The sequence below is a fragment of the Mesoplodon bidens genome, assembly GCF_964165515.1.
Source record: "Mesoplodon bidens genome assembly, chromosome: X".
Classification (NCBI taxonomy): Eukaryota; Metazoa; Chordata; class Mammalia; order Artiodactyla; family Ziphiidae; genus Mesoplodon; species Mesoplodon bidens.
The window spans coordinates 119,484,701-119,503,278 of NC_138163.1; the positions used below are offsets into that span (position 1 = coordinate 119,484,701).

General features: G+C 36.7%; 1 protein-coding gene across 2 annotated transcripts in view; it reads right to left on the reverse strand.

Annotated features, from left to right (window-relative positions):
- The window catches only part of POLA1 (DNA polymerase alpha 1, catalytic subunit), a 294,762-nt gene that overhangs the window by 139,358 nt on the left and 136,826 nt on the right, over positions 1–18,578 (reverse strand). For both annotated transcript variants that reach the window (XM_081222762.1, XM_081222763.1), the window contains exons 33-34: positions 7,114–7,292; positions 5,157–5,288 (exon numbers count right to left, since the gene is read on the reverse strand). In XM_081222762.1, coding sequence (XP_081078888.1) covers positions 5,157–5,288; positions 7,114–7,292 — 311 coding nt within the window. The remainder of the gene's footprint in view (positions 1–5,156; positions 5,289–7,113; positions 7,293–18,578) is intronic.

Below are 18,578 nucleotides of genomic sequence, written 5' to 3' on the forward strand. Positions count from 1 at the left end.
CATTATGTTTGGTGGTTGTTATTCATTTTGTTTTTAAGGAATGCATATCCATTCCAAACTTAACAAGCATCATTTTGTTTTGTTTTTTTTGCAAAGGTGAAAAAACAAAATTAACGTGGATTTTTCATATACCACAAAACATCCCACTCCACTTCCTGGATGTGTGCTGTCTTCTAGAGGGACTCACAGTATCGTTGGTCAAATGATCCCTTCTTTACTAGGTGCTCACACAGGTCAGCATAAGTCTCTGCATCATGAGACAAGTGACACTGGACATTATTTTTGGAATTCCTCATAAAAGTGGGTCCAAAAGAGATTTTTAAAATGTGACTTATACCACAATTAATATACTGAGAAAGAAATGGGAAAAATACAGGAAGAGAGCAGGAGTATGAGAGGAAGAACAGCTAGGCATCCACTCTCTCCCACCTTGTGTAGTAAGAGTGAGACTCTTGTGTCAGGACAATGGAGTATGTTTCTGCACGATGTGATTTTGCATCTTAATAAAAATATTTCTGGTCAATGCCTCTTTGCCTGACACTTGGTTTGGGGAGAAAACAAATTAAGGCTATGAACTTGGAGATGGGCATATAATGAAACCAACAGTAATCAGTGACATAAAATAAAGACAGGGTAACAAAGGGCTATATTAATGCTTTCATGACCTTAAATTAATGTGGAGTCTTGTGTTAGCCTGAGAATCTTGTGAACCACTAATAAGCCTTCTGCCAATATGATCACAGTGCAAAAAAGAATTTAAAGAAAAAACAAGAAAGTACATTACTAGACATTAAAATGCATACACTACTGAGAGCAAACGGCTGGAGCAGAGATCACAGATGAGACACCGAAGAAAGCACAGGTCCTGTCCTCAGAAAGCTTATGTCAGGAAACTTTTGAGACTGTAAAACCAATAGCAAATTTCTAAGGAATTCAATCACCTATTTCTGGTCCTAGCAACTAATCAATGTTATCATATGCATAGCACTGACTAGCTGTTAACTGTTAATTTTTCTAGATGCAGGGCCAGCAATACCTCTGCTTAAAAATCATAGTGAAGTGCCCCAAGTAATGCTCCTTTACAAGTTGCTGGAAACACTACAAGGCTGGTGAGAAATACATTTCGCTCCACTGGAACACTCTAAAACCTGCATAAGCCATCAATGGGAACTGAGGATATTTCAGTTGACTATCCACCTTTAGAAACGAATGGCTCTTTAAGTATTAAAATGAGGGTTTAATGTACATTATAACTAATAGTACTTGAGATGAAAGTAAATGACCCACTACCCCCCTCCCAGGTACCAAGAGGGGTCAGATTTCCCATTTATCAGCAAGTCTTCAGGGTAGGCAGCATCTCAATCTCACATTCTCTTCTGCGGCTGCTTCCTGGATGGCTGAGGGGAACACTTCAAAAATGAACCAGCTAAACAAACTTCCCAGCAGCACTTGACAGAGCTACACCTATTCTTCCCATTTCCAAAGCAGTGGAGAATTAATTACCAGTTCTATGGATCTATTGTAAGTATAATAGACTAAAGAGCTATCACAGACACATTTATTGTAAAAGCACAATCCCAAGAGTGTCTACTGGAGGGCCAAAACGATTAACACAAATGCTTTGTCAGATCAAAGATAAAACCTGCACCGCCCAATTGAGGAATGAATTAGAACAGTGGGTTATCTTTCAAATTAACCAGGGCAGTTAGTGAGGAAAATTTCATGAAAGTGTAATTCTTAGCCTTTGTGAATCCACACAGCAGGCATTCTGCCAGCTGACAAGATGATGAAATTTTCATGCTTAAAAAAAGCCCTCTTCATTTCCCAATTTAGATTAGCTAGTGTTTCTCTCCCCTTTTGTGCGTGTGTGCGTGCGTGTGTGCGTGTGTGTGTGTCTATTTGCTCTTCTGAAGCAGAATTTAAGGGGAGGGGAAACACATATCAATTTTTCACTGTAAAATTGAGTCTTTAAAAAACATCCTTAAAAGCTTAGAGATATAGTCTTTAAACTGGCTTTTTACGATTTTCAAAAAAAATACCAGTTCAATTTTAACTTTGTATAGTGGAACCAATTAGGACCGGGGCATGAAATCAACTTTGAATTAGAGCTTTCTGTGCTGCCTCAAAGTCTTCCAATGCTTCATCAAATCTCAAGATAAAGCATTGAGAGTTGTTTTCCTCCTAAGGAAATTAATATATTACTTGAAATATCCTTGCTTGGTGCTTCTTGTATTTCTATGTATACAGAAATTTAAATGTTGTATGAAACAAGAATCCGAAGGATACAATCATTGCTATACGGTGAGAGAAAAAAGCATTTCCCCTGCTATTAAAGGAGCCAATATTAAAATACTATGATACAGACTGATTCTCAGATATATAAAAATTTTAATGTTTGCTGCATCACATTTATTCAGTCAGCACTATTTATTCACCACAGAATATAACAGAAGATGTGGTATGTTTTTCGAAGAGTGATTAAGAAGTATACTTTGTTACCCTAAACTTTGGCCCTTTTGTTCTTGACGGCCAGATTTCTTGGTTATCTAGAACTGTGTTCCTTGGCAGGTTACAGTGTTTGGTCAAGTATCTTATATTCCTCCACTGTCTTACAAAAGCTCCTTCCTTAGGGAGATGCCTCCTTTCTCAATGTAGGTTGTTCTTCCCTGCAGTGATTCTAAAACTAAAATGACCAAAATATGGAGACTCTTGTCCTCAGTCCACTAACAACTTTATGTCTAGCAGGGAGCATTTTTTAACTTGCAGAATAGGAGGGAAGTCTTTTGGTCGTTAGCTTCAGAGAACAGTCACTTAATCTCAGCACTTAGTACCAACATCCTTAACTCCAGTACACTTGGTGTATTAATCTCCAGCTGGATTGCCACTGCTATGGTATATCACACTGAACTAACTGTAATCAGGATCACGTGAGGCATGATAACAAAAGAAACTCAACACCATATCCCTCTACCGGCAAAGTTCTCTTAAGTCTGGGGTCAGGAAGAAAGAGAACACTCTACCAATAAAGTATAACTTGGAGGTGCATGAGCTTTCTGTATAAAAGCTCCGATCTTGAGAATATTTGAAACATTTGTTCATCATGGGGCCATGAAAAGAACGAATAATGGATTTCTTTCTCTCCCAGACAATCACATATGCCTAAGGACAGAAAGTAGAGAAACAAGTTCTTAATTTTGAGGACAATCATATCATTCTTCAAGTGTAGGAATGACATTTGGGTATTTTAATTAGAAATTTCTTAGAAAGTCAATCAAGTGGGCAGTTAACGACAGGAAAACTAACTTGCTGCTAGTGAGATGGTTGGTAGACAATGAAAACAAATGCTATAGAAACCTTGGGTTAAATGTCTGGATGCCTAAAACTAGGTTATTTAGCTTGAAAAATACTTACATAACCACGACCACCACACCACACACACAGTTAGAAATCAATCTTTCAGTTAGGGCATATTTCTAACTATTCAGAAGATCATTTTTCTGCCTATTCTCAACTTAGTCAAAACAGATTGCCCGCTCTTAGAGAAGGAAATAGATGAGCTTCTTCTAGTATTAACATTTCCATGGTAAAGATTTTGATAGACTAAACATAGAGGGAAAACTCAGAATTCTTCCCAAGAGTCAAGAATCATGCTCTGCTCAATGAGGTCTGCAAATGAGCTGAATAGTTTTGATTTGGACTCTTCATGCTAAATGAAGGCCTAACATTTCACGTGCTGAACATTTCATCTACTGCGGAATGTGAACCCACAGATAACCTTTATTCCCATCCAACTGTTCATTAAGTACAGCACCGGATTATTCACTAAAATGTTTCAGATTTCCCAAAATGTAGCCATAATTATTATTTTAAAAATATCTTCAGACAAACCTACTTGGTTCTTTTTTCTTGACAAATACAAATTATTCTACTCCAAAATCACAAGACTAGAACTCTATGCTTTTACTCTTCATCCTAATTATCTAATACTTGATTTTCATTTAATGAGTTCGATTTTAAAGAAGATAATGTTACGTTATATGTTAACTAACATATAAGTAGAAATTATAGGATGATACTGATCAAAGTCAAGAGTCTTACCTAATAGAACCAGAGCATTTTTTGGGAAATGCCTTGCCAGAGTAACCTCTTTACCTAAGTTACAATGAACTTTCAAGTAACAGAAATTTTGTTTAGATGACAAATGACATAATGAAACACTAAGAAAAATCAAATGGGAAATGTGGTGTTTTATTCTTTTAATTTTAACTTTTGAAGAGGAAAAAACTAGTTCATATGAAATGTGTTAAAAACGAAAACAAAAACTTTGAAAGGAGCCTTCTTTCTAATGCAGACAGCTCACTCACTGTTCTGGAACTTTTACTATATATTTATAAAAATTAGACATTCTTCTTTAAAATGCCAGACAAAAGCATTGAAATTTAAAAGATGTTTATTCTAATTTCTTTGAAAAACTAAGCTGTGAAATGGTTTAGATTACCACATAAACACAAAGTGTTAGCTAGTTGGCAGTTTATTAAAATCACCACACGGGAAGGGATAGTTAGGGAGTTTGGGATTGACATGTACACACTGCTGTATTTAAAATGGATAAACAATAAGGACCTAGTGTATAGCACAGGGTACCCTGCTCAATTATGTAACAACCTAAATGGGAAAAGAATTTGAAAAAGAATAGATACATGTATATGTATAACTGAATCACTTTGCTGTACACCTGAAACTATCACAACATTGTTAATCAACTATACTCCAATATAAAATAAAAAGTTTTTAAAAAGTAAAACAGAAATAAAATCACCACACATGATTTTACGGCTCTAGTTGCCAAAGATAGGTAATATTGATTTTTCCTCCTCTGATCGAAAATCTGAGTGACCATTTAACTTCATTTTATTTAGGCAGCAATAAACTAAAACACTTCCTGATTATATTCTCATTTTTCCTTAAAAGCAAAAACTTCATTACTAAAAATACTGCTCATTAATGAGATGAAATGCCCAACAGAAAAATCAAATCATTTTCCCCCGTCTTTTCAAAATTTTACAGTTTCATACAAAAACCGTATCATTTTATTTTAAAACAAGTACCAAACCTTAGTAAGTTGCATATGTAAGACACTCATTATGGATACTTACTTCGTAGTATTTTTTAATGCATCGTCTAATGTCCATGATCAATTTGTTGCTCAGCTGTACCATAAAGGTCAGAGGCGAAGCCTTACAATCGATGTTACTGCAACGATACAAGCTGGGCTCCATATTGGTTCCCTACAGAAGTCAAGACAGACAAGTACACAAAAGGTTACAAAAGGTGTCTTGTGCTTAAAAACTTACATGCTGTCCTGGTGTACAATATTTTAAATTCATTTTATTGGTAAGCTTTTTTTTTAAACATCTTTATTGGAGTATAATTGCTTTACAATGGTGTTAGTTTCTGCTGTATAACAAAGTGAAGCAGCTGTACATATACATATAACCCCATATCTCCTCCCTCTTGCGTCTTATGGGTAAGTTTTTAACCTTATTTTCTCAACCACTTTCCTCCCAAAGATCCCCTCAGTCACCACATAACTTCTACTCTTGCCACCATCATAATGGAGTACAAAGCCCAAGGGTAAACCCTGAAATTACTTTTTTTACATTCAATACATGACAGACTATGGATAAAATAGTTTCCCCTCTGAAAATACCAGTGAAGTCACATTATTGGAAATAAACATCCTTCCTAGAGATACTGATCAAGAATTTAAATTTGCACTTAATTCATTCCAAGGCAAAGCAAGAGCGTTAATGACAACAGTTTGCTCCATACTGCCAACTTAATTTTTAAGAATAAAGCCTAAAAATTAAGTGTTACACCACAAAGTGATCACTTATTGTTAGCTTAGCAAATCTAAAATTTCTGTAACCACTGCCCCCCAACAAATGAAATGTATTTGGGGGAGGGGAGAGAGGAGGAGTAAAAATTTGAAAAAATGAACTATTAGTAGTTGGAGAAAACGTTTTGTTTTGTTTTGAACAAAGACAAAGCAAATGTAATATACAGGAAAACTGTTGGGGTTTCTGGAGCATTTGTTTTCCTTCTTGATACTTAAACATCTTGGTTTCCTGCTCCAATCTGGTACATAACCCTACCCCGCCACACGAAGCAATTCCAGGTGGAAGAGATTTTAGAGCTTGACATCGGCTCTTCCACAGTTAGCCCATCTGCAAGTCGTCAAGCCTCCATGCAATTAACTATCTTATTTACAGCTGTAATGAAGCAAAACTCAAGGATTTAGCAAGTATTGCTGATCTGTGTCTGCCTCTTCCTTGCACTTGCTTCCAAAGACTGCTTTGTTTTGATTCAAAAAAATGCAAAACATCTGCTGTTTGTCCAAATTAACTTAAAATAATTACTTTTAATTTAGATAAAGGACGTATTTTCTTTCAGTTTCAAGGTTTTACATGGTTCTGCTGCCTACTCATTTGCCAATGGCTAGTACATGTATAACACTGCAGTGGAATCAAGTAGATTGGCCAAGTTTCAAGTTCTGATCCAAGGTCAATGATACATTTTTTGGCAGTACTTCTTTAGAGAAATGTCTCCCTGTGACTTTTTTAATGCCTGATATGCAAAGACAGCAGAAAAGATAATCAGAGTACCTTTGTCAAAAAGGAGGCAAGTGGGATGTGTAAAGATAAACAAAAACTTTCCAAAAACACTTAGTTCCCATAAACCTGATTTAAGATAAAGGAAAATATTGCTCTAAGCCTTAATAAATTGGGCTGGGAGTGGAGAAATACAGGTTACTGATTAAGGAATTACAATAAAAATACTTTAAGATAATTCAGAATTTTAAAGAGATTCCATTTAAAAAACCAAGGCCAAGCAATCTAGGAAGCCAAAAACAATACTCAATCATACTCTATTAAGAGGTTTCAAGCAGAAATAAGTAAGTTGTGAAGGCAGAATTCATGTGATGCTAAAATTCTTTAAACACATAAAAACCTGTGTTTTCTTTTTCCTTTTTATACACATAGTAGAGAGAAAATAGACTTTATACTAGTTCACTCACAAAACAAACAAACAAAAGAAACAAAAGCAACTAACCGAACCATCGAAGACACTATCATAAATATTCTCAGTTCCACATATAGGGCATGGACATTTGAACCTTTCACAGTCCCTGTATTTCTCTTCATCCGTGAGCTGTGCTGGGCCACCAAGGAGAGCATCATTCTCTTCATCTTTGTGATAATGGTGAACTCTAAATTGGGTGGGGTCAAGTCCTATTAATGTTAAAGAAAAAATAAATTCAGAAAGGTACAATTATTTAAATTCCCTTCTCCAAAAATACTCCGAAGAAGAGAAATCAGAAAAGAATTATTTCAAATTCATGCACATACTACACAACCATTTGAACTCAAGATAGAGGCTCATATCACCAAGACAAATGACTTCTTTTTTTAAGGAGATTATAAACAAAACAAGTAAACTGCACCAAAACAATGCAGAAACATTCCACTGGACATTTGCGTTTGGAAGCAACTACTTCTATAGGATGGTTTTACTATTTTCTTAAAGTTACAATGAAAATCTCAAAAAAATGTGCACTGTTAAAATCTCCTAAAATCAAAGTATCACCATTAAAACTGAAAATAGAGAATAAAAATCCCATTATGGAAAACAAGTTCACTGCTATTACAACTCCTTCAAGCGCAGACACCACTGCTAACCCTGATTTCAATGCAGTGGTCGATTCCATCTTGGCCCAGTAGTTAACAGCATGTAGGTTGCAATCTAATTCAGTGGTTAAAATTCAGTAGCAGCATCTGAGTCAAAACTCAACATGTTTTTTTTTGGTGTTCTGAATTCAGAAATTCAAAATATGTGCAAAAACAATGAATCTACAAACTCTATAGGCCAAAATGTCCCCGACAATACTGAAGCCAAATATACCTTCTATATTTCAATCAAAACAACACAAGAAATCAATCGATGCATAGTTTACACAATCTTGTTTCCCCAAACTGTTTGAGAAAAGAAATGATTTTAAGGCCAACCAATTTAACTTGCCTTTGACCAAAGCACATATGTCAAAATGTACTATTTGGATTTACACTTAAAAAGATATTCCACACTATATCTTATAACATTTTCTTGAAAGCATTCCTTAGCAATCCTGAAGAATTCTAGGCTTCTGAGTAATCTAAAGAAAGTTATCATTTGTTTTAGTATAAAGGTAAATAAGTAATAAAAACAGTCACTGAGCAAAAAAGTTCAAATACCAAAAACATCTAAAAATTATTGTAACTCTACCAACAGCTTGCATAGTTAGATAATCTAACAGATGTATTCAGAACTCAGTGACAAGATCCTAAATCCCATCTGGTCAATTGTCACGTGACATCTCTTTAATTATAAAAGACTTAGGGCTGACTGACACAGTGGAAAGGTGCTGAACAAAGAATGAAAAGACTGAGACTTTGAGTCTTGGTTTTCTCACCTGCAAGATGGAGCTACTACCACCACCATGCACTTCTGAAGTTTAAATCGGATGTTAGGGACAAATCATTTTCAGTGGTGCCTATCACTGGTAAGCACCCAATAAATGCCACGTGAATGAAAAAATAAAATAGGGGATGAACATCATTTAATCCATCATTTAGTATTCATTCAAAATTACAAATCTGGAAAAATATATGAAATGCACGTTCATGTTGCACAGCAAGTTAATAGCTGCTCTTTGTAGTAATTAATCAAAGTGAGTATTTCCCAACATGATAGTGTATAATAAAAACAAAGACTACACATTCAAAACAAATTGAAAAACTGTTCTTGGTTACTGTAACATAGGTCACTTGGCCCCAAGACTCACTATACATTTTTATTTTACAAGTTACCTATAGTCTAAGAGCAACAGCAAGTTAGTGAAGTGTGGGCGAACATACACCCTCTCATTTAAAGACAAGGAGGGGCAGAGGAGTAAGAGAGGCCACGCCCACGCCTGTGAATGGTGCCATTTCTTCCCTGTAGTGAAGGGCAACTGCTGCAAATTCCTGAACCGCTAGCTGTGAATCCAACTGTATTCACATAATGTCTTGCTTTATTCACGATTATGAGAAAGTAGCTCCACCTTTTCTCTGATGGTATAATTATTCATCAATTTCCCAGGCCAATACTATTCAAAAAGTAAGGAAAAAGAAAAATAATAAGTGTTTTCTGAAAGACAAGCTTCTTTCACAACCTAAATATCAAGGAACAAAACAAAGCTGGCTTTGCACATAGACAAAACTGGCTGGGCTCTAACAAGGAAGCAATGAAATCTCTTTCTAGGCCTCCCCACCAGCCATGCCCACTGAGTGCACCTGAGGCTTGGGGAGGCCTGCCTGCTGAGCACACCACAACTGGACATGGGCTGCCTTGCTACTTACGGAGAAAAGCCCAGCAAGTGACCAAGAGTTATGAAAAATTATCAGGCCTTATGAAATGCCTACTTTAAATGTCTATTTCCACAATCCTTATCTGCCCATGGCAGTAACAAAAACAAATGGCCTACCTAATTACTTCAGATTTATTCACAAGCTGATTTTTTTTCAAGAGAAGGGATTTCACCTCAGCATTCTTGGCCATAAGTCAATGGTAAATTTTTTAAATATAAAGGGAGAAGACGGTGTAATTACCTTAAAATATTAGGTATATAACGATCCTTGTACAAGAAGTTACTTGGATACAAAAATATCACAAAAAAGTGATTTTCTTGGGAGGACAATTATAAGTTCAACAGGCAAATCACGGAGGGCTAAGTTAAATCTTTTTAAGAAAACATATAATTAGTCATGTTAAAAAGTATGGATCACTGCTGCTGGAATCCTTTTTTAAGGTCAAAATCCATGCTTAAACCCCAAACTTATTCAACATATAAATTAATTTTTCCAAATCCACACAAAATTGGCGATAAGCAGCTTATTTCGAAGTTTCGGGAAACTTTAAAAAGTTTTACTGCTTAAACCATAACTCGTTAAGGCTGGAGCGAAACAACAGGGAAAAAGTATCTGGTGCTGCCACCTAGAGGTAGATTCTGAATTTTAAAATGTACAAAACAGCTGCTACATAGAACTCTATTCGTAGTTACTGTCCCTCCAAAATGAAGCACTATTGTCAGAAATGACATTAAAGCAATAATCACAGTTTCCATACATGCATATACAGGACATAATCAATATTAAACTGCACACCATACAGTAAGTAATCACAGTAGTCTCTGAGTGAGCAAGAGATACAAAACTGAAGTCCAAGTTCCTTATCTCTTCTAATGAGAGCTTTCTCTGAACTGGCTTAAAGAAACAAACTTTATGCCCCAGCTGAAATGAGATCTTCCACTTCTACTAGACTAGCTTTTGACAGATGACTTCAATCATTTGGTCCAGCACAGAGTAAAAGGAGGAGCGGCCTCCTTGGGCTTGGCACCAGTTATGTGGGGGAAGAGCAGGAGTGGAAATGATGTGCGCTTTAATTCAATCCTGTGGCTTGTCGCGACCCAGCCACACCGTTTTGCTTGGGCTGCAGTGGGGGAGTGGGGGAGGGCAACAACGACGAGACGGGACAGAGGGGCAGTGGAACGAAATTAAAATACTGTCATTTATAATTAGAAAACTTAAAGGATCTCACATTATTTTGGCAACAGGATCAAAGCTCTCATGTTTCAAGAAGTATTTATAGAAAGTAACATCACAGGCACTGGAGGGGATGAGTTCAGCAGTGCCGTTTTATACTTGAGATCGCCACATTCTTATCACACATACCTCCAATGTAACACTTAGCACAGAATTATTTTCTTTACCACGGTATTTTCTAACAATTGTAAACTATCTGTTTTTAGAATGTTCACTTGCCTCCATTTCCAAAGAGTATTTAAAATACTCCAAACTCAAAGCATTAGGTTTAGAGGCTGATGCATTTGACTAAATAATATTCTTCCTCCAAAAGACAAGGTCTCTATTAGTGCAACTGCAAATAACTAGAGTAAAGTCAATTACATGTGTTCATATAACTGGGGAAGAGGGAAAAATCCATATGAATGAAACTTCAAATGAGTAGAGTAACTGGTATTCCCAAGCAGTTGTCTGTAATATGAATCACTCAAACTACTAGGGAAGCTAATTAATGAAGTCCTACTGTGAATATTTTTTTTCTAAAAATTTCTTCTAGGAAATGAATCCTTTCCACGAATCCAAGCTTTCATATAGCTGGACTTCTTAGAGAACAATATACAAACTGAAAACTTAGTAGGATTAAAGAAAAAATATTTAATGAATTTTTAAAAGGTGACTGCTACATCCATCAAAAGCCTTGTATAAGAAAGTTCATAGCAGCTTTATTCATAATAACCATAAATTGGAAACAATCTGATGTCCATCAACAGGAGGATGAGTAAATAAACTGGTATAATCTACCATGGAATACTACTCTGCAATGAAAAAGACATAATACTGACATGCAACAAGATGGATGAATCTCAAAAATATGCTAAGTGAAAGAAGCTGAACAGAAAAAGTATATAACAGAGGAGATTATTTATATAAAATTCTAGCATAGGCAAAACTAAACTATGGTCCTAGAAATCAGATGAGTGGCTGCTTTTGTGAGGGGGAGGGTATGGACTGGGGAGAGTGCAAGGGAACTCTCTAGGCAACGGAAATATTGTTTTGATAAACTTTTTGCATAATACTCTTAACACTGTACATTTCATGGTACGTAAATTATACCTGAAAACAAAAACATTCCAAATAGAAGATGTTTGTGATATATATTAAAAACATTCCAAACAGAAGATGTTTGTGATATATATTTCCAAAGAACTCATTCAGAATATAAAAGGAATGCCTGCAAATCAATAAGAAAAAGACAACTCAACAGGAAAGCAGAAAAAGACTTGGACAGCTCACAAAAGAAGATATTCAAATGGCCAATAAGCATAAGAACAGGTGCTCAACTTTATTAGTCATCAAAGAAACACAAATTAAAACCACAACATTATGCCACCACATAAAATGAAGAAGAGAGGAAACACCAAGTATTGGTAAGAATGTCGAACACTCAAACACTGCTAGTAGCGGGTCTAAATTAGTAGGACCACTTTGGAAAATTGGTCATATCTACTAAAGCTGAACATACATGTCCCCTATGACCTAGCAGTTCTCCATCTAAGTATATACCAACAGAAATATATACAATTGTTCAACAAAAGACATGTGCAAGAATGCCCAAAGCAGCACTATTCATAACCACCCAGAGTGGAAAGAACCCATAGGTAGGTAAGTCACACAGTGTGGTATATTCATACTAGAACAGAAATGAAGTACGACCACGTGGACTCATCTCACAAACATACTGAATCAAAGTAGCCAGACATAAAGAGTAAAGACATCATTTATACAGCATCGAAATAGAAGAAAACTTCATCTATGATGTTAGAAGTGATGATAGTAATTTTCTGGTGAGGCATGGAGGATAATTTCTAGAAGGAAATAGGAGGGAGCTTCTGAGAATGTAGTAATATATTGTTTCTTGAGCTCAAGACTGACTACACTGGTATGTGTTTACTTCAGCAAAATTCCTCAAGCTGTTCGGTTAGGCTTTTGCATACTTTCTGTATGTATGTTATACAAGAAATTCACACTGATTTCTCATACCACATACAAAAATAAATTCAAAATGGATTAAAGACTTAAATGTAAGACCTGAAACCATAGAACTCCCAGAAAAAACATAAGTACATTCTTTGACATTGGTCTTAGCAATATTTTTCTGGATATGTCTTCTCAGGCAAGGGAAACAAAAGCAAAAATAAACAAACAGGACCACATCAAACTAAAAAGCATTTGCACAGGGAAAGAAACTATCAACAAAATGAAAAGGCAGCCCACTTAAATGGGAGAAGATATCTGCAAATAACATATCTGATAAGGAGTTAATATCCAAAATATACAAAGAACTCATACAACTCAACACCAAAAAAACAAACAACCTGATTAGAAAAATGGGCAGAGAACGTGAATAGACATTTCTCCAGAGAAGACCAACAGATGGCCAAGAGGCACATGAAAAGATGCTCAACTTCACTAATCATCAGGGAAATGCAAATCAAAACCACAGTGAGATATTGCCTCACACCTGTCAGAATGGCTATCATCAAGAAGACAACAAGTAACAAGTGTTATCAAGGATGTAGCGTAAAGGGAACCCCTGGGCACTGTTGGTGGGATTCTACGTTTTTACAACCACTATAGAAAACAGTGTTGAGGTTCCTCAAAAAATTAAAAATAGAACTGCCATACAATCCATACAGTTTCGCTTCTGGGTGTTTACCAGGAAAAAAACAAAACACTAACTCAAAAAGATTCATGTACTGCAATGTTCACTGCAGCATTATTTACAATAGCCAAGATATAGAAGCAACCTAAAGGCCCATCAATAGATGAATGGATAAAGATGATGTGGTGTACACACACACACACACACGCACACACACACACACACAAATATTACTTAGCCATAAAAAATTGAAAGCTTGCCATTTTTGACATGGATGGATCTAGAGGGTATTATGCCAAGTGAAATAAGTCAGAGAAAGACGAATACCACATGATCTCACTATGCGTGGAATCTAAAAGCCAAAACAAAAGGAAAACAGAGTCACAGATACAGAGAGCAAATGCGTGACTGCCAAAAGGGAGAGGGAGTCAGATGGGGAGGGGACAGGCAAAGGGGATTAAGAGGTAGAAAGCTCCAGTTACATAATACATAAATCATGGGGATGTAATATACAGCATAACGAATATGGTCAATAATACTGTAATAACTTTGTATGGGGACAGAGGGTTATTAGACTTACTGTGGTGATCATCTCATAATGTTTGCAAATGTCAAATCACTACACAGTACACCTAGAACTAACATAATATTGTACATCAACATATTTCAATTAAAGAAAAAGAAAATTCACACTGAAGGTAGGAAAAGTAAGTAGTAAGTATCTCTCATGATATATCCCTGAGTTTGTTTCAAAATGTGTTAGACTGCAACCAGACATTACGTACCTCCTCACAGATGTACACACCATTACCTAGGAAGTCGGATTAGCAAAAGCTAAAATAAACTGGACTGAAATATGGGCAGCTCTTTCGATCTAACTACCATTTTACAGGAAATAGATGGGACAGAGGGGTGTGTTAAAGGATACCACTAGGATGCAACTGGCAAACTCCAGGATAAGGGACATTCCACATGACAAAAATCACCAGTTTCCTTAAATAAATGGGAAGGATCAAAAAAAAAAAAGAAAAAATAGAGAAGATTAACTATCATATGGACTGTGACTGGATTCCAATTCAAAGGAGGAGCTTCTTTTTAAAAGAAAAATGCATTCACAGTACAATGGGGGAAATACATTTATTGGTTATGTGATGAAATGAAGGAATTGTGGAGTTTTTTCCCTAGTGATAATACTGTAGTTATGCTGAAACGGGGGAAACCTTGTCTTTTAGAAATGCAAAATGAAATATTTAAAGATAAAATGATATGTTGTCTAGAATTCACTTCAAAATCATCAGAGGAAGTGAAGAGGAGTAACATTGGCCACACTTGCAGATGGCTGAAGCTGGGTGATGAGCATCTGGGGGTTTCTTATACAGTTTTCTCTACTACTGTACATGTTTGGAATTTTCCATAACAAAAAAGTTTAAAATACTGCAGGATCTAATTTAATGATAAACAACTGACTATACAGGTGGCAAACAACTGAAGCTGCCTTCCACCAACAACAAACCTCTCCATAAGATAAATGGAAATTTTCTGAGTAGTTTAAAAGAAATAATATCCAAACCTTTGGGTTAAATAAACTCCCAAGAGTCTTATTGTCCTGCAAAAGATAACTCCCAAAACCTTGATGAAAAGAAAAAATTCTTTCTTTTTTTTTTTTTTGGACAGCACTCTCATAACCACGTGATTATTTGTAATGCCCTTGATGACAGCCCTGAACGTGAATTTTTACTTAATGAAACCTGTACCTCTGAACAGGAAAAAAAACTTATTTTTAGACCTGAGAAAACACAGTAACTTTATGCTGAAAAAATATTTGGAAAATAAAATAACACAAATAAAAACAACAGACCAAGACTGCTTCTCTTACACAAAGGCCTCTCCACTCCAGCTATGTTGGTAGATTAAAAAAAAAAAAAAGCAAAAACCCGTTTTTTTCCCTTCTGATTTTGTAAAAACTGTCTTATTTTTAGGAGGAGTATTTATATTTTTTCACCAAGGAGGAACCTAACATTCTCCACCTTTACTCGTTTCTGTCTTATTCATATGTATACATTTAACATAGTTTAAGTATTTGTGCACAATGCTGTATTCAGCTTGTCATTTGTTATGTCTTATCCATTCTTCTATAGGTTACACAATCTTGACGTCATTTTAGTATGCTTAATACGATGATCTTAAAAAATTTGATCTATAATTAATAATACAATATTGTATACTTGAAAGTTCCTGAGAGTAGGTCTTAAACATTCTTACCACACTTCCCCTGCCCCAAAAGAGTTAACTACGTGAGGTGATGAATGTGTTAATTATCTCGATCTTGGTAATCATTCTACAATATAAACGTGCATCAAATCATCACGTTGTACACTTTAAAAGCATACAATTAGGGAATTCCCTGGTGGTCCAGTGGTTAGAACTCAGCACTTCCACTGCTGGGGCCCCGGGTTCCATCCCTGGTCGGGGAACTAAGATCCCAAAGGCCGCACAGGGTGGCATGCATGCGTGCGTACATACATACATACATATGTACATAGAATTATATTTGCTAATTATTCCTCAATAAAGTTACATTTTAAAAAAAATTGATCTAACTTAAATAATTTGAGAAATCCCCATTTTCCTTTGGAAACTACAAGCTTTACAAAGTCAGAGTTCAAAATCACTACACAAAGCAATTATTCTAAACATGCTCTGGTGTGGTTCCAAGTTCTTAGAGGTGTGCCTGAGTCAAAGGAGCAGCACTACCTCAGGCCCTCAGCACAGTGAGCCAGTGACACAGAAACAAGCACCGTGTGCTCGCCTTACAGGGACTGCGGTGCAAGGCAGTGCAATGGATACCCTTCATGAGGCTCTCTGTGAATTCCCTTGTGTGCCCTGAAGAGCAGCTGGGATGGCCTGGGCTACCCCTGGAAGTCGGAGCCCTGCTGCTTATCACTGGGCTGGAAGGACAAGTGGGAGGTGGGGACAGGCAGCCACTCCCGACTCCACACTGGCCTCTGCAAGGCACATGCCCACAATGCCTCAAACGCCTCCATTTTTATAAACTCTTCCCGGGTGGCCCCAGCTAGAAGTGGTCTCTGCTTCCCCCAAACACTGAAACTCCTTTATTCTACCTCTTTGGGGACATGTACTTGTGCTGTCCACTAGACTTCCCCACAACAGGGAAATCGACTCAACAGGCTGGGCTGTGATGTGAGTAAAGGAGCCATGGCTGACTCAACTTCGTATCCCTCACAGCACCCATTACACTGCTGAGCACGGCAGGTCATCAACATTCATCTGTTCCATGGATGCATAAGTAGGTTGGGACTAAGTAGGCTGGGAGCATGAGCCATTTGATAACGCATTTGGAACGGCGCTCCAGCCTGGAAGGGGCAGTTCTTACCCACTGAGAAGACTTACTATCCTACACTGCATTTGGTGTGATCTTACTTCTGAAATTTTACTATGAATTATGTCACAGAAAATATTTAAGGTTTGGAAATGCTGGTCACGTATGTACATTCTTCTGAGAGCTTCATCATGAAAAGAGCAAAGTCTTGATCAACAAAGTAATGCCTGAGGCACTTGCTGGTGGCATCATTCCACTCCCAACCACCTGTGCTTTTCCCCCGCCGCCACCCCACCACCTTTTGTAGGTGTATCTCCCCGGGTCTACCAAAGGCACCCCCAAACATGGCGTGGCCTGCTGCTGCACTTAATTTCTTAGAAGGTATCAGGGTACCCTGTCTACTGACAAAAAGTACCTTCTGTAAGGTGGGTGGTATGGGCCATTTTTTAAAAGGGGGGATTTTTACTTCCCAATCTAACTCAGGAACACACTGGGTTAAGTGTGCTGTCTTGTTCTAAGCACTACTTTCACAGATTAAATTTTAAGTTCTCATATTCTTCAAACATCAATAATTTCTCAGGACCAATGAAAAAACTGCCCTGATAGGCAAATGCCTGAAATTTTATCACTGACCATGAAGAAAGGTATTTGACAGTTATTGTACAAATCATTCCTCATCGGAGGAAAGATATTATATAATTTTAAGTACTGTTATGCATAAAATATAAATTTATTAAAAGATGAAAGTCAGGAATGAACTTTAGAATATTCTAATCCCCAGCCTGTTTTGCTAGGTACAGAAGACTATTTGGATGTTGGAGCATACTGTGAATATTTCACCCACAGAATATAGAGAGCTTTCATTAGAACAAGAGAGGAAAAAAAAAAACCCTATAGTCTGGAGAACAAAAACCCAGAGTTCCAAGTTTCAGTGGCCATGTTTCCCATAGGGCTATTGTATAAGAAGAGTAATACTACATTTTTTTCTATTCACCGATGGAAAAGCGTAAAATTTAGCTTTATTTAAGCCCAACAGCAATAATCTTGCATGGGTTTCAGAAAAATGATACACATTTTACTGTGGGATAATGAGGACCATTAGTTATTAGGGAGAACAAATTATTCTCTTTCAATACAACAGACTTATTCATTCACTCATTTAATAGACTGTCCTCTCTCCTTTTCACTGAAACGACCATCCCATACAGAACACCTGGCCATGCAACATGCCACCAGACAGACTTCAGGAGGTATCCTGACGGGGAGAAATAGAGAATTTCCAAAGTGAAGCCACAGGATAAAACCAACACTTGATGCTTGCCTTTCATTTCAAGGAAAGCAGTATAAAAGCAATAGAAAAAGAAGTAGTTGAAAAATATAGTTGCTCTCCACAAAAGAGTCTTAAAAATAAAAAATCATGAACTTAATAATTTTCCTAAATGAAATTATGCCATTATCCCTGATTTCTTTATACTAGCTAAAAGGACAAAGTAGCGAACCTCACTGAAGTTTCCACACTGTCATACATTTGATTAACCAAAGATAAAAACTACATTAAAGCCAAGAGAATTATTTTATGTCTGTGATTAGGCAGTTGGAGGGCTTGTATTTTACGTATACATTTGCAGACTTCAACTTATTTAACGGTGTCAGTTCACTAACGGCAGTTTTTTTTTAATATAAAGAAAAACAGATTTAGAAGTTTAAAAACAAATTACGGTAATTGTATGCCTACAGCTTGCACCTCTTAGAAACCATGCACCCCTAACACTCCTCCCCTTACTTCCCCACCACTTCCCTATCTCCTCCCTTCTCCTCTATATGTACAGGCTACGTGAGAACTGATAACAGGGGCCTCAAATCCCCTAGTGAAGAACAGCCACCTTAATTTTCACTTGGGGTAGAGGAATAAAGGACG